Source organism: Balaenoptera ricei, chromosome 1, assembly GCF_028023285.1.
Source record: "Balaenoptera ricei isolate mBalRic1 chromosome 1, mBalRic1.hap2, whole genome shotgun sequence".
Lineage (NCBI taxonomy): Eukaryota > Metazoa > Chordata > Mammalia > Artiodactyla > Balaenopteridae > Balaenoptera > Balaenoptera ricei.
Window position 1 is genome coordinate 35,078,852 of NC_082639.1, and position 13,548 is coordinate 35,092,399.

General features: G+C 48.0%; 1 protein-coding gene across 8 annotated transcripts in view; it reads left to right on the plus strand.

Moving 5' to 3' along the window:
- Positions 1 to 2,285: 2,285 nt before the first annotated feature.
- ZNF691 (zinc finger protein 691) overlaps positions 2,286 to 13,548 on the plus strand; it is a 79,739-nt gene continuing 68,476 nt past the window's right edge. For 7 of the 8 annotated variants that reach the window (XR_009502831.1, XR_009502833.1, XR_009502835.1 and 4 more), the window contains exon 1: positions 2,286 to 2,348. Coding sequence is in view for 1 of the 8 variants with exons in the window: in XM_059920269.1 (XP_059776252.1) it covers positions 6,657 to 7,514 (858 nt within the window). In the remaining 7 variants the exon portion in view is untranslated. Of the gene's footprint in view, positions 2,349 to 6,647; positions 8,142 to 13,548 lie in introns of those variants that run through there. The other variant, XM_059920269.1, reaches the window with a different exon arrangement.

Sequence of the window (13,548 nt, forward strand, 5' to 3'; positions counted from 1 at the left end):
GGATCTATCTGGCTGTCAGAAGTTCTCTTAGTGCCTGTATTAGGGTTCTCCAGAGAAACAGAATATATATTTTATATGTGTGTATACAGACACACACACACACACACACACACTCACACAGCAGGAAGAATATATATATTTATTTATTATAAGGAATTTGCTCACACCATTATGGAGGCTGGCAAGTCCCAAGATCTGCAGGGTTAGTCAGCAAGTTGGAGGCCCAGGTGAGCCAATGGTTTAGTTCCCATCCAAGTCTGAAGGCCCAAGACCCAGGAGATCCCATGGTGTAATTCCAGTTTAAAGGCTGACAGGCTTAAGACCCAGGAAAAACCAATATTTCAGTTTGAGTCTAAAGTAGGAAAAAGGTTGATGACTCAGTCTGAAGGCTGTCAGGCAGGAAGAATTCTTTCTTACTTGGGGGGTGGTCAGCTATTTGGTTCCATTAGTCCTTCAACTGATTGGATCAGGCCCACCCACATTAGGGAGAGCAATTTGCTTTATTCAATCTACCGATTTAAATGTTAATCTCATCTAAAAACCCCTAAAGAAATACTCAGAATAATGTTTGACCAAATATCTGGGCACCCTATGGCCCAGTAAAATTAACTATCACAGCTCCTGAATGGAATTTTTTGTTTGCTTTTGTACAGTCCTTAAATAAAAGTTTGTTATTCATTGTTTGGCATGCTCTTATTTTCATTGTGAATGAGAAGTTGTGGGGAAAGGCTTTGGGCTGGTAAGAGAAGAGCACGTTATGGGATTGGTTTTGAACAGCCTTGATTCAACCCATGCAAGCTTTAACTACAGTTAAAAATAAAGCCACAGTTTTATTTCTGCGTCTGCCTTCTCCGTATTTCATTTATATCAGTTTATAAAGTAATAGCGTGTATGGGGTATTTACATTTCACTCATCCATATTAAATTTCAAACATACTTTTGTGAATATCCCAGTCTTAAAACTAATTCACATTATTCACATTGGCTGCACCCAAGGAAACTTACCAGCAGGAAAGAGAACTGACATTTATGGAGACAGAAGCATTACATATGTTAACTCTTTTTCTTCTTCTTCTTCTTTTTTTTTTTTGGCTGCAGTGCACTGCATTGCAGGCCAGACCAGGGTTCGAACCCATGCATCCTGCAGTTGAAGCGTGGAGTCTTAACCACTGGACCAGCAGGGAAGTCCTGACTCATTTAATCCTTACAATAAGGAAATAATGCTCTAAATGGCTAGGTAGTAGAACTGGGAGCATAAATCTAGTGTATCTAGCTCTGAAGACAATACCGTTTTCTCTTTGCAGTGAAATACCTCGAAGATATGAGAGGCGTGTAGAATTTTAGCATACATATTTGATTAGACTTTTTTTTTAAAAGTTAAACCTGAAAAAAAAATCCTAATCCTGGATATGCCTTAGTGGTCTTGTTGTGTCTGAACTGATGAACAACAGTCAGGTTTAATTAAATAGCACTCAGAAAAAACCCTGCGCAGGGGCTTTGGGAAACCGGAGGTGGTTCCTTGGACAGAGAACGTTTAGCTTCTCTGACAAATGTATTGGATTAGTTGATCTTTGAACTCCCTTCCAGGGGGAGGGACAAATTAGGAGTATGGGATTAACAGATACAAACTAGTATCCAAAAAATAGATAAGCAACAGGGATTTACTGTATCATACAGGGAATTATACACAATATCTTGTAATAACCTATATAATGGAATATAATCTGCAAACAACTACCCCAAATCACTATGCTGTACACCTGAAACTAACACAACATTGTAAATCAACTATACATCAATATAAATAAATAGACTCCCTTCCAGTTCCACAATCCTTTGGCTTTAAATTATAAACCTCCAGTGAGGCGCGGGACTCTGGCTTCGCGGGATGTCTACAGGACCATCAAGGGTCGCCAACTCAGAGTAAAGAAGCAGCTCTGAATTCATAACCCCTTGGAGGTCATGTGGGTTAGCTCTACATATTCTACAACTTCCCAGACCGGTGGCCCTGCACGTTGGGCTTTTAACGCCAGAGTGCAGAAGGAAATCCGACGACCTTAGAGGGAATCCAGTCTCCACCACTAAATTCTAAACTCGAACTTCTTCTCTGCGGCTACCATCTTCCACAGGACTACAACTCCCAGCAGGCCACGCCCGAGGCCAAAGCTTACTGGCGGCCCTGCCCGGGTTTCTTGCCTTGTGGCAGCCAGTATAGCCAATAGCAAGGAAGGGCAACCCTCAGGAACCAGTCCTGGAGAGGCAGGGCGGATCCTATCAGGGATCCGGTTCCGACTCCTTCCCCCGGCCCTCCGAGGCGGTGCTGTCCCTGACCGTACGGCTGGAGCTAGGTTGGTCGGTGTCGGGCCCGGGGTGGCGGTTCGGGGGAGGCGCGCATGGCGTCGCGGGGGACTCTAAACGTGGCCCCTTCCCTCTCACCGGGCAGCTGGGGCTGTGGCTTTGCTCCCCGGACCCAGTGGGGAGCAAACGGGGCCCTGTGGTCCCTCCGCCCTAACTCCTGACCCCTTCTCCCGGCCTGCACGACCAGGCTGCTGGCCCCAAGCCTCTACCTTCTCGCCCTTCTGTTGGCCTTTGAGTAGTCCAGCCCCGCTTCCACTGACCATACCTTTGGGGTCAGCTTCTCCTTTTCTCCCACCGCTCCGGCCCCAAGCCCGCCGGCAAGTCTGAACCCAGCTCCTGTGCTCTAGAACGCTCGTGCCCTCAGACTCAGACTCCGCCCCGCTGCACACGACCCAGCCTCTTGGGCCGGGTCCCCTGACCAGTTTCCTCGGACCCTCTGACTCTTTTGGTCCTTCTCTATCTCTCACCCCTTATCCACCTCCCCTGTACAATTCCCAGTTCTTTAACACAGTTTCCCTGATCTTTCCAAGCTCCTCTCTCCCCTTCCTCCCCCCCAGCTCTCGACTTGATCCTAATGACCCCGAACTTCGGCCCTTCAGACCGCTTTCCAGCTTGGCCTCTTCCCTCTAACCCAGGCCTTTGGTCTTCAGCATCTGTGATCAACAACCCCACCTTCTTGGCGCTAACTTCTTAGACCTGGCTCCTATTCCACTGCCTCAGGCCCTTCCACCTTTGGTCCTCCCTGTACGTCTGAGCCTCCTGGGAAGACAAGCCCCATGGGCCCCTTTCTCCTCTGAAATCTCTGAAATGTAATATGTACGAGCCTCTTTACTTTACCTGCCACTGTCTTCTCAGTAGATGGTGGGCTCCCCATCTCGGTAAGTCCCAACGTTGCTCACCCATCCTGCAAGTCCTAGCTCAAAGACCACCTTTTCCGTCAGGCTGCTCATCCCTGATCTCTTCGGGGAGATATGCCTGTGTCATCAGAACTACCGTGGCCCTGTTCCTTCTTTCCTTCCTTCCTTCCCTCTTTCTCTTCTCTTCCTCCGATACTGGTGTAGTGCTTAAAAGCACTGGCTTTGGAGTGATGGGCATGGCTCCCAGTTCTGCCCCTCACTTGCTGTGTGCCCTTGGGCAGATTACAATTTCCCTGCTTCCACTGGAACTTAACCTTCTACACTGTATGAGTTTCTGGAGTTCATGGTCTATTTCACTGCACTGTACCATAAACTCTTTTAGGGTGGTGACTATAATCTTAAATCTTTTTGCTCTTTTTTGACCCAGCATTCAGCCCTGGGTAGAGTCAGAGCTTGGTATATTGTGGGTTCTCAGGATAGCAGGATTGGTAGTGAGGAGGCCATGTAGCTCACTGCATAAAGACAGACGTTGGAGCCCTAGGTGGGATGGGCAGCGGTAGGAAGTAAATTAGATCATATCCATTCACTTGTACTTAAAAAAAGTTTTGAGCACCAGACCTTGTGCTGGAGAGATTACCAGAATGACCCAGTCCCTGCCCTCAAGTTGCTTATAAACTAATAGTGGAAATAGACATGTAAACAGATAATTGCAAATCACTGTAAAAGCAAGTACAAGATTCTGTGGGTGCATAAAGGAGGAAGTGGGCAGGAATTAGGAGATTGCTAAGGAATAGTGGGTGAGAATAGACACAAGTAGGCATGAAATGGGTTCTGGAGACAGGCCCGGCCTTCATTCAATTCATTCAGCAAATATTTATTAAGGATCTACTAGGTATGACTGCCACTGCTATAGGAGTTGGGGTTATATTAGTGAATAAAGCAAAGAACCTGGCCCTCATGGGACTTATGTTTTGCAGGGGGGAGGCCGATACTAAATAGTAGACATAAAAAACAGACTGTTAGGAGGCGAAGTGCTGTGGGGCAGGGGGGACTGAGTGAAGGGGAAGGGGTCGTAATTTTTAAATTTATTTTTTTGGAGGGGTTGTAATTTTTAAAAGGATGGTCAGGAGACAGTGAATAAATATCGGAATAAATTGTTTCTGATTTTTTTTTGCATTTTTGAAAGTGAAGCAAGCCTATTATTTTTCACATCACTTATCTAGATTCTTGAAAAAGCACTCTCTAATAGAGATTGGTAAATTATACTTCACCTCCTTTTTTTTTGTTTGTTTGTTTGTTTGTTTTTTTGGTTTTTTTTAATAGATCTTTATTGGAGTATAATTGCTTCACAATGCTGTGTTAGTTTCTGTTGTACACCAAAGAGAATCAGCCATATGCATACATATGTCCTCATATCCCCTCCCTCTTGAGCCTCCCTCCCATCCTCCCTATCCCACCCATCTAGGTCATTGCAAAGCACCGAGCTGATCTCCCTGTGCTATGCAGCAGCTTCCCACTAGCTAACTATTTTACATTTGGTAGTGTACATATGTCAATGCTACTCTCACTTCGCCCCAGCTTCCTCCTCCCACCCTGTGTCCTCAAGTCCATCCTCTATGTCTACATCTTTATCCCTGCCCTGCTTTTAAATAAAGTTTTATGAAAACAGACACACCCAATCATTTACAGATTTTCTGTGGCTGCTTTTATGATACAATGGCAGAGTTGAGTAGCTGCAACAGAGATCCTATGGCCCCCAAAATTTACTAAATATATACTCTCTGGTCCTTTACAGAAAGTTTGCTGACCCCCCACTCCTTAAAGATTTAAGGTACTGTCCGTATTTCACATTTTAGATTATATGTACTGTACCATTTTTTAATTGAATTTTTTTCTTTCCTAACAAGATCATGTAAGGGATCTTTTTCATTCTTGCGTTCTTTACAGGGCTAGCATGTAGCGTCTTCCACAATTATAGTAGCAGCTGTCATGTACTGAATGACTAGTACTGCCACACTTTACACTGAGCATATTATAGGCATTTTCTCTAACAAAGTCCTGCTGTGTCGGTCGGTGTCACAGTTTTAGTGATGTGGAGGTTGAGGCTCAGGGTGGTTGAGTAATTTGCAGAGTTGTAAAGACAGTATGTGTCACCATAGGAATCCAACCCTAAATTTAGTCGGTGTCCCTTCCATTACCAGACCCCACCTGGAGCAGTTATCAAGCTTTCATTTTCTATCATCAATGCCCCATCACAGTCTGTGCTTCCCTCCCTCATCCCTTTGTTCATGTCACTCTGTACAGTATCTGCACCAGCCCACTCTGCCTTTTGAAATGCTGTTATTTCTTCAAGGTTCAGAGGAAATACCACTCTCCTCTTATCAGTACTTTCTTCCCCTCATTCCCTGTCCTTGGCTGTCAGAACTCAAAGGAGTCTGTGCAGCTTAGCAAGCATTTGCTGATGTTTGCATAAGTAGGCCCTGTGCTGGGCACTGTGTGTGTGGGGGGGGGGGGCAGGGAATGTGTGTCTGGGAGACTGTGTGTGGTGTGTGAGTATAGCTGGATGTGTGTATGGTGTGTAATTGTATAGCCATGAATGTGGCTGTGTGTGTGGGCGGGCTGTGTGTGGCATGTACGTGTGTGACCGTGTATGTGTGACTGTGTGATATGTGTGTGTGTTGTGAGAGTGGCTGAGTGTGTTTGGTATGTGAGTGTGGCTGTGTGTGGTGTGAGTCTCTGTCAGACTGTGTACATACTGCCGTGTGTGGTGTTAGAGTGGAAGTGGGCACTGACCAATCAGAACAGACACAGCCCAGGCCCTCAGTGGGTCTTGGAGGACCCAGATGTTAAGCCTTTATTGGCTAGACTGTGGTGAGGTCTGGGGAAGGGAAGGAGTGCACACGTAAGAGGATTCACAGCTGGGCCTTGTAAACGAGTAGGAGAGCCTCAAGAATTCGAGATTCTGTTATCTTCATTTTGAAAGCAGGCAAATAGGTGGATACTTTTAAGGAAGGCTTTTCAAAAAAGATTAAACATAATGGGAATTTCAGTTAACTTACAGTTAGGCAGAAAAATTGAACTCATCCCCAAATGGAAGCTCCTTTACTTGTAGGTGAATTAGACTCTAGACTGTCATTGTTTAGTGGTATTAAGAAAAGTGACATTATGCAAATCATACAAATATCTTTTGGGGGTGGACAAAGCTGGGGCCTTCTTTTTGCTCTGGTGGGTAGCTTTAAATATCTGTGGAAGTTTGTCACTTGAAAGTAAGTAAAGGCATTCTATCCAAGTATTCCAGTTAATTGAGGTTATTTCTGACGGATGGTTCCATAGGGATGGTGTATAACCACCCCTTCAACCAGGACGAAAGATTCCCTGGGGTCTGGCCTGACCCAAGGAATAAAGGTGTTGGCCGTTTGTGTTCATTCTCAGGGTTCAGAGATGGGCAGTGAGAAGGAGCAGAGCCCAGAACAGCACCTGCCTGAGGAAGGGGAACGGGGTAATAAGCCCTGGAGAGTGGATGACTCAGAGGGTTCTTGGATCCCAGATGGGGAGAAAGAGCATGGGCGAGCAAGCCTGTCAGAGGGGCCACGAGGGCTCTATCCAGAGAAGCCACCACAGGACGCCACTGTCCCCGCTGGAGAGCCAGAGGACCTCTCTGCTCATCCGAGGCCCGAGGCCGATGAGAAGCCCTTTATATGTGCCCAGTGTGGCAAAACCTTCAATAATACCTCCAACCTGAGAACACACCAGCGGATCCACACAGGCGAGAAACCCTACAAGTGTTCTGAGTGTGGCAAGAGCTTCTCGAGGAGCTCCAACCGCATCCGGCACGAGCGCATCCACCTGGAGGAGAAGCACTATAAGTGCCCCAACTGCGAGGAGAGCTTCCGGCGGCACTCGGACCTCACCACGCACCAGCAGGACCACCTGGGCAGGCGGCCCTTCCGCTGCGACATCTGCGGCAAGAGCTTCAGCCAGAGCTCGGCGCTGGCCGTGCACTACCGGACCCACCTGGAGCCGGCGCCCTACATCTGCTGTGAGTGCGGGAAGAGCTTCAGCAACAGCTCCAGCTTCGGCGTGCACCACCGCACCCACACGGGTGAGCGGCCCTATGAGTGCGCCGAGTGCGGGCGGACCTTCAGCGACATCTCCAACTTTGGGGCGCACCAGAGGACCCACAGGGGCGAGAAGCCCTACCGGTGCACGCTGTGCGGGAAGCACTTCTCCCGCAGCTCCAATCTCATCCGCCACCAGAAAACTCACCGAGGAGAGCAGTCTGGGAAAGATGCCAGCTGAAGAGGGCGAGGAAGAGAGAGAGCAGAGCGTGGGACCCCAACCTAGTGCAGAAAGGTCTTTAGGATCTCCTGCTGCCCCCTTGACCTCAAGCCCTTCCTCCCACTTTGGAGAATGGTTTTCTGTTGCCTCTGAAGCCAGGATCTCCAGGAAGTCCTGAGAAGGGACTCTTGAGTAAAAATCTTCACTTTTTTCCAGGCCGATTTCTTGTGGTAGAAAGTCAGAGGACCCCGTCTTGGCTTCACCTCCTTGGGGTGAAAGAGAAATAAGGTAGGCTTAGGACATGCTCGTATCATTTGGGCAACCGTCCCCTGGCCTTTGAGGAAGTGCCTGTGAGGTGGGCATCCCTGTCTGGAGGTCCTCTGTGTAGTATGTGGACCGCTTAGGGCACACTGCAGTGGGCCACTAGTTCCCACCTGCTGTGCCTCAGCTGGGCTGGGAGGAGCAGGGGAGGAAGGGGCCCCCTTGGCCCAGAGAAGAGGTCTGAGGTCCTACTTTCGGAATGAAAGGGAAGCCCTCAAGGAGCCATGATCCAGCGACCCTCACCCTCCCTCATGTTTGTGACTTGTCACCCCCGCCCCAACGTGCATCTGTTTCCCCAGGGTTAGCAGTAAAACCCTTTAATGAAAAGGACCCGTGTACTTATTTGGGGGCATCGAAGAAGTGGGGAGGTGGTTGCACCGCAGCCACTCTGGAAGGGAGTTGAATTCCCGGAAAGAACGGGTGGCTGCTCTGAAGAGCAAAAGGAAGCAGCTGACTCTGAGGTCTGTGAGGAGGAAGGGGAGAGGGAAGGCAGGAATATCAACTGAGCATCCACTCTGTGCCCTGGATTCTGCAGGTCACTTTCACATTCTCTATCTCATTTAGTTGTCGCAGCAACCGCAAGGGAGTAAGATGAGACAAGTGAGGAAAGGTGAAGTCACTCGCTGTGAAGTCGCACAGCAGGTGTGTGGCGGAGCCAGAGTTCAGACCTGGGCCTCCCTTGATTCTGAGCTGGTGCTCTTTCACTACATTCACCTTGCTGGCTTCCGAAGGAGGAGCCACGTAGGGGGCTGGCCTGGGACCAAGTGTTTCCCTGCAAGTGGGAGTTAGCGTGGCCTCTTGATACAGCCCTGGACCCTCTGCCCTGTGGGATGTCAGTGCCAAGCATGAGAACCTTTTCAACTTTAGATTGATTATTGATTGACACTTATTCGGTGCCTAGGAAAAATGACAGTGACAGGGAATAGGGGGTGAAGGGTGGGACAAGATGAACCTAAGGCCTTTGCCCTTAGTAGCAGTAGTTCAGTTCCTAACGGAACCACTTGTTAGGGATAGCTTGTTAGGGATCATGCCTGGCTTTCTGCCCTTCTGAAGGCCTGGCTCCGCATGGCAGTGTTCAGTGTTTTCTGCATGGAAGTTTAGTGTTCATCCAGATTTCCTCCAACAAATACAAAAGACCCCTCTCTATCTCTCTGGCCAGTCTGGAGCCCTGCTCTTCCAGAGTGAGGGGCCCTCCTCATTTGTAGCCAGTTGGCAGAATGTGACTCTGGCACTGCTGATGACCTGACCTATCACACGGGATCTTGCCGCCTCCCCAGGAAGGGATATGCCAGTCATCATCCTATTCTCACAACAACCCTGTGAAGTAAGACTTACCCACATTTGACAGATGCAGAAACAGGCTTACATGGCCAGTCAGTGGCAGGGTCAGGAACCTAACCTACTTCTACCCAAACCCAAAACCTGTATTTTTTCTAACCATAAAAGACGACTTCCCAAACAATTCCCTGACATTTTGTAGGATCCTTTTCAGTTTACAAAGCACTTTTATTTCATATACATTTTCCTGCTCCTTGAAAATCTCCATACAAAATATTTTAAACATATAGTCACCCAACTTGCGTGTATGAATTGCTCCCTAATAATAGAAGTTGCCAGGGGCTTCCCTGGAGGTCCAGTGGTTAGGACTCCGTGCTTCCACTGCAGGGGGCACAGGTTCGATCCCTGGTTGAAGAACTAAGATCCCGCATGCCATGTTGCCAAAATAAATAAATAAAACTTTAAAAAGTTGCCATCTAACAGCTACTGAATGCCAGTTATTATACACCATTATTTCTGATCTCCATGACTAGTCTGCAAAGTAGTAGTATCCCCATTGTCAAGATAAGGAAGTTCTGAGGGGTTAAATGACCTGACCTAATGGCTGAGCTGGGATTCCAATCAGGTGTGTCTGATTCCAAGGCCAGCTCTTCATTTTGCTCATTACCAAGCTAGGTCTGCTGTTCTCCTCTCAGTCTGGGGAGCTTGGTAATCCTTCCAGACCCAGAGCCTTAGTGACAACTGCTGTGATTCTTTTGGAGTCTGCTGCCAGTGAGACCCAGGACCTGCTTTGATCTTGGGACGTAACTTGCTGGCCGATCTCATTTGCCCTTTTTTGACCAAGTTCATAGGCTAGGTTTTCTGTGTTGGTCCAGGCTATTGAGTCCTGACTAGTCCATTTATTCGCTCTCTGACTTCCTTTTTTGCTAGCTTCCTTTATTTTCTCCTTCATTCCCTTTTCCTCTTCCCTTTCTTCTCCCTTTCCTCTCCCCTTCTTTCTTCCCTCCCCACTTCCTTCCTCTCTCTCTTCCTCCTAGTTTACTAGGAATACTGACAGTGAAGTTGTGGCTCCTGTGTTCTCTGATGTGGAGTGGCTGTCAGGTTTCAACAACAGGCAAACCTGGAAGGGTGGGGCCCTCATCAGCTCCTGGCACTTGATCCTGGTGTGGTGGCCACCCGCAGGCTCCCTGCCCCTAGACTGAATTCACATGAAGCCCTTTCCCTCCCGTCAACCTTATGGCCTTCATGCAATTCAGTTCCATCCACCAACATTTATCAAGCGGCTGTTATGTGTCAGGAAGCAGGGGGTTCTCCCCGCCTCACCTAAGGGAGTTTTAACTGGATGCCCGACAGGGTCCAGAACAGGGAAGGGAGGTTAGGGGTAGGCAAGGAGAAGGGAAAAGCTGTGCACACTTAGCCTATGTTCAGGCCCTCTTTCTTGCCTCAGCACTGGAGGAACTTGACCCCTGAACTCTCTCCCCCGTGATAGGAAAGGTACAAGGGACATCAGTACAGCCATAGGCAGAGCCCCTGGACCCCAACTTCTGTTGGAACAGGCAGTCATGCCTGGTCTCTTTCTGCTCTGAAAGTTCTGGGTTCCTTCTGCTATGAGATCCCAGATGAAAGGAGAGACCCACGTGCACTTTTACCCACAGGCCTTGCCGCCTACCATCCAATACTCACTCCTTGGAATCAAGGCATTTCCCCAGAGTCTCTAGTCAACAGGGAGACATTAACCCATTACTGTTTGGGTAACATAACTTCTTTCCCATTCACGATCACAATACAGTAGTGCAGGCAAATTACAGGATTGCTTTTGTCAGAGCCTGGAAGAGAGGCCTGGAGCCAATCCTACACACGTCTGGGTATTGGAAAATAGTGATTATAACAGCATTTACTATTGAGCCTAATTTCTAAATCTTCACAATTCTGCAAGGTAATTATTGTTTCCATTTTGCAGATGATGAAATTGAGGTTCAGTTAGATCAAGTGACTTGCTCATTTAAGGTCACATGGCTGCTAGGTGGCTCACCTGGGATTTTAACCAACCCAGGCCTCATACTAATGCCTTCTTAATGACTGCATTGTCGTTAAGCCTTGCTCCCTGGACCCCCGCTCCCTGTCAGTTCCGGCTACTCCTTAGAGTGGTCCCATCCCAGAAGGATGTAGTTCTGTCACATCTCTCTCATGGTTGTTTGGCTGGGCCTAGGAATCGACGCTCCTGGGAAAGATGGGGTGTACAGAGCCAAGGCAAAGCTGCTGAGGATAAGGTCTGCTGGGGAGAAGTCTGGACAAGGACAGAGGGATCGGCTGGAGCCCTGTGAAGCTCCTTCTTGTTCTCCCTCCCCATAGGGCATCTCCAGGGCAGTGCAATGTCCTGCTCTTGTCCCCAGGGTGTTTCGGGACCCTAGGACAAACGGGGCTTGCTCTTCTTTCTCCTTATCTGACTCTGAGAAGCTGCAGGACTTTCTCTTCCCCCTGCTCTGGGACACTGTCCAGGGCCTCAGCCTACTGGCCTGAGGCTCCCACCCTGGGTTTAATTTCCACCAATAATGCTCTCAAGTCCTGAGTTGAGACGCCAGACCAGGGTACAGCCCACAGAGCTCCTTCACCTGCAGTAGCGGGCTAGTGACAGGTGGGAGAGGGGGGAGCCTCTCGGCCCCAGGTAGCTGTCCCCCTTGTAGGGGGTGAAAAACAACTGTCCCTTTACCCTTCAGAGTTCTTGGCTGAGACCCCTGTAACAAGAGACAGATTAACAAGAGAAAAACAGAAGTTTATTCATGTGTATACATACCTCACGTATACCTGGGAGACACCCAGGGAAAATAAGTTAACTTGCCCAGGTGGCCTAAACCATCTTTAGCCAAATATGAAATAAAGAAAGGTGAGGGTGGGAGAGGAAGCAAGTTATGGGAAGTTACCAGGAAAAGCAGGGTAAACAAAGGTAAGATTTGCTATGCAGATTAAGTCTCTGCCTTCTCCATTGATAACATTCTCTTATGATTTAGTCATCTCCTCCTCCAAGTGCGGCGAGGTAGACACCCTTAACAAATGGAGATTTCCTTTTTAAGTATAAATTTCCCTCTCAAAAAAGTAATTTCTACTCTGTTTTCCCGAGTTTCTCCCTTTGAGTGCAGGAGATTGGCACTTAAACCCAGAGTTCCAGGGCAGGATGATAGGTGTCATTACAGTTGTGCCCTGGGGGGCTGTGGGAGCCCCGGGGAGGGCCCTAACCTGGCCTGTACTAGTCATGGGGCCCCAAAAGTGAGAAAGACACAGTCCTTCCTGCAAGGAACTCAGAGGAAGAGAAACTCCCTTCTGATCAAGGTGTTGGGGGAACACAGGTGGGATGGCTAACTGCAGGGGAGGAGAAGGCTGAGAGAGGGATTGAATTTGGTCTTGGAGAATGAGTAAGTGTTTACTAGGTAAAGAAGAGGAAGCCTATTTCCGATGGAAGGGAAGCCTTAGTGTTTTAGGGAATGGTGAAACATTTGAGGTAGTGAAGATTGTCCTGTGTGAGGAGGAGATGAGGCTTGTTAGGCAGTTGGAGGCCAGGTCATGAAGGGTGTTGGATGCCAGGATAAAGAATTTCAGATTGTGGACGGTAGAGAATTTTAAAGCCGAGGGATGGCATGATCGCATTCACCCTGTAGGAAGAACACCAGGCTAGTGTGGAGTATGAACTAAAGGGGGCAAGTAAGTCGGGAACGTGTATATAGAAGCCAGGTGCCAGCTGGGGCCTCCCAACCCACAGAGAGCTCTCTGATTGCCTCAGAGCCTTGCCAAAGCCACAGCACGGGAGAGTCCAAACCCGCCACAATTTCTGCAGATTCCTGGCCCTTATGCTCTCATGGTCTCTTGCCTGAGGTTCCTGTGGTCCGTGCAGTCCTTCTCTGTGTTGACAAAAAATTAATCAGTCGATCTAAGAAAGAAATGGAAAATTTTATTAGAGCCGAACTGGGTATTATGACCCGGGAACAGCCTCTCAGAAAGCTCTGGGAACTGTTCCACCCGTTAGAGGTCAAAGCTCAGTTATATAAGTTTCTGAGACAGAGGGCTGTACATTAAGTGATGTATTATTGACAGTTTACACAATCCAGATCTACGTGTACAAAGCAAGTAGTGGGTCATGGGTCATCATGGGCCCTTACAAGATTAAGAAGGAAGGTTATCTCCCAAGGAGTTATGACCCTTAATGAGATTAACAAGGAATGTTATCTCCTAATGAGGTCTGGTTAGTGCAGGTGCACAACACACACTAAAGGGGAGGGAGGAGGAAAAAAGAAAAATGTTATTTTAATTTTTCTTGTCTTACCATAAAATATGAATTTTATTTCATCATCTATTTTGTCCCCATTTGCCTTATCACAGAACTAAGCACCTTCATGGGTTCCCTGAGAAGTTATGTCATACCAAGCATTTTGTACGTTTAGAATCCCTTGAAGAGATTGGGAAT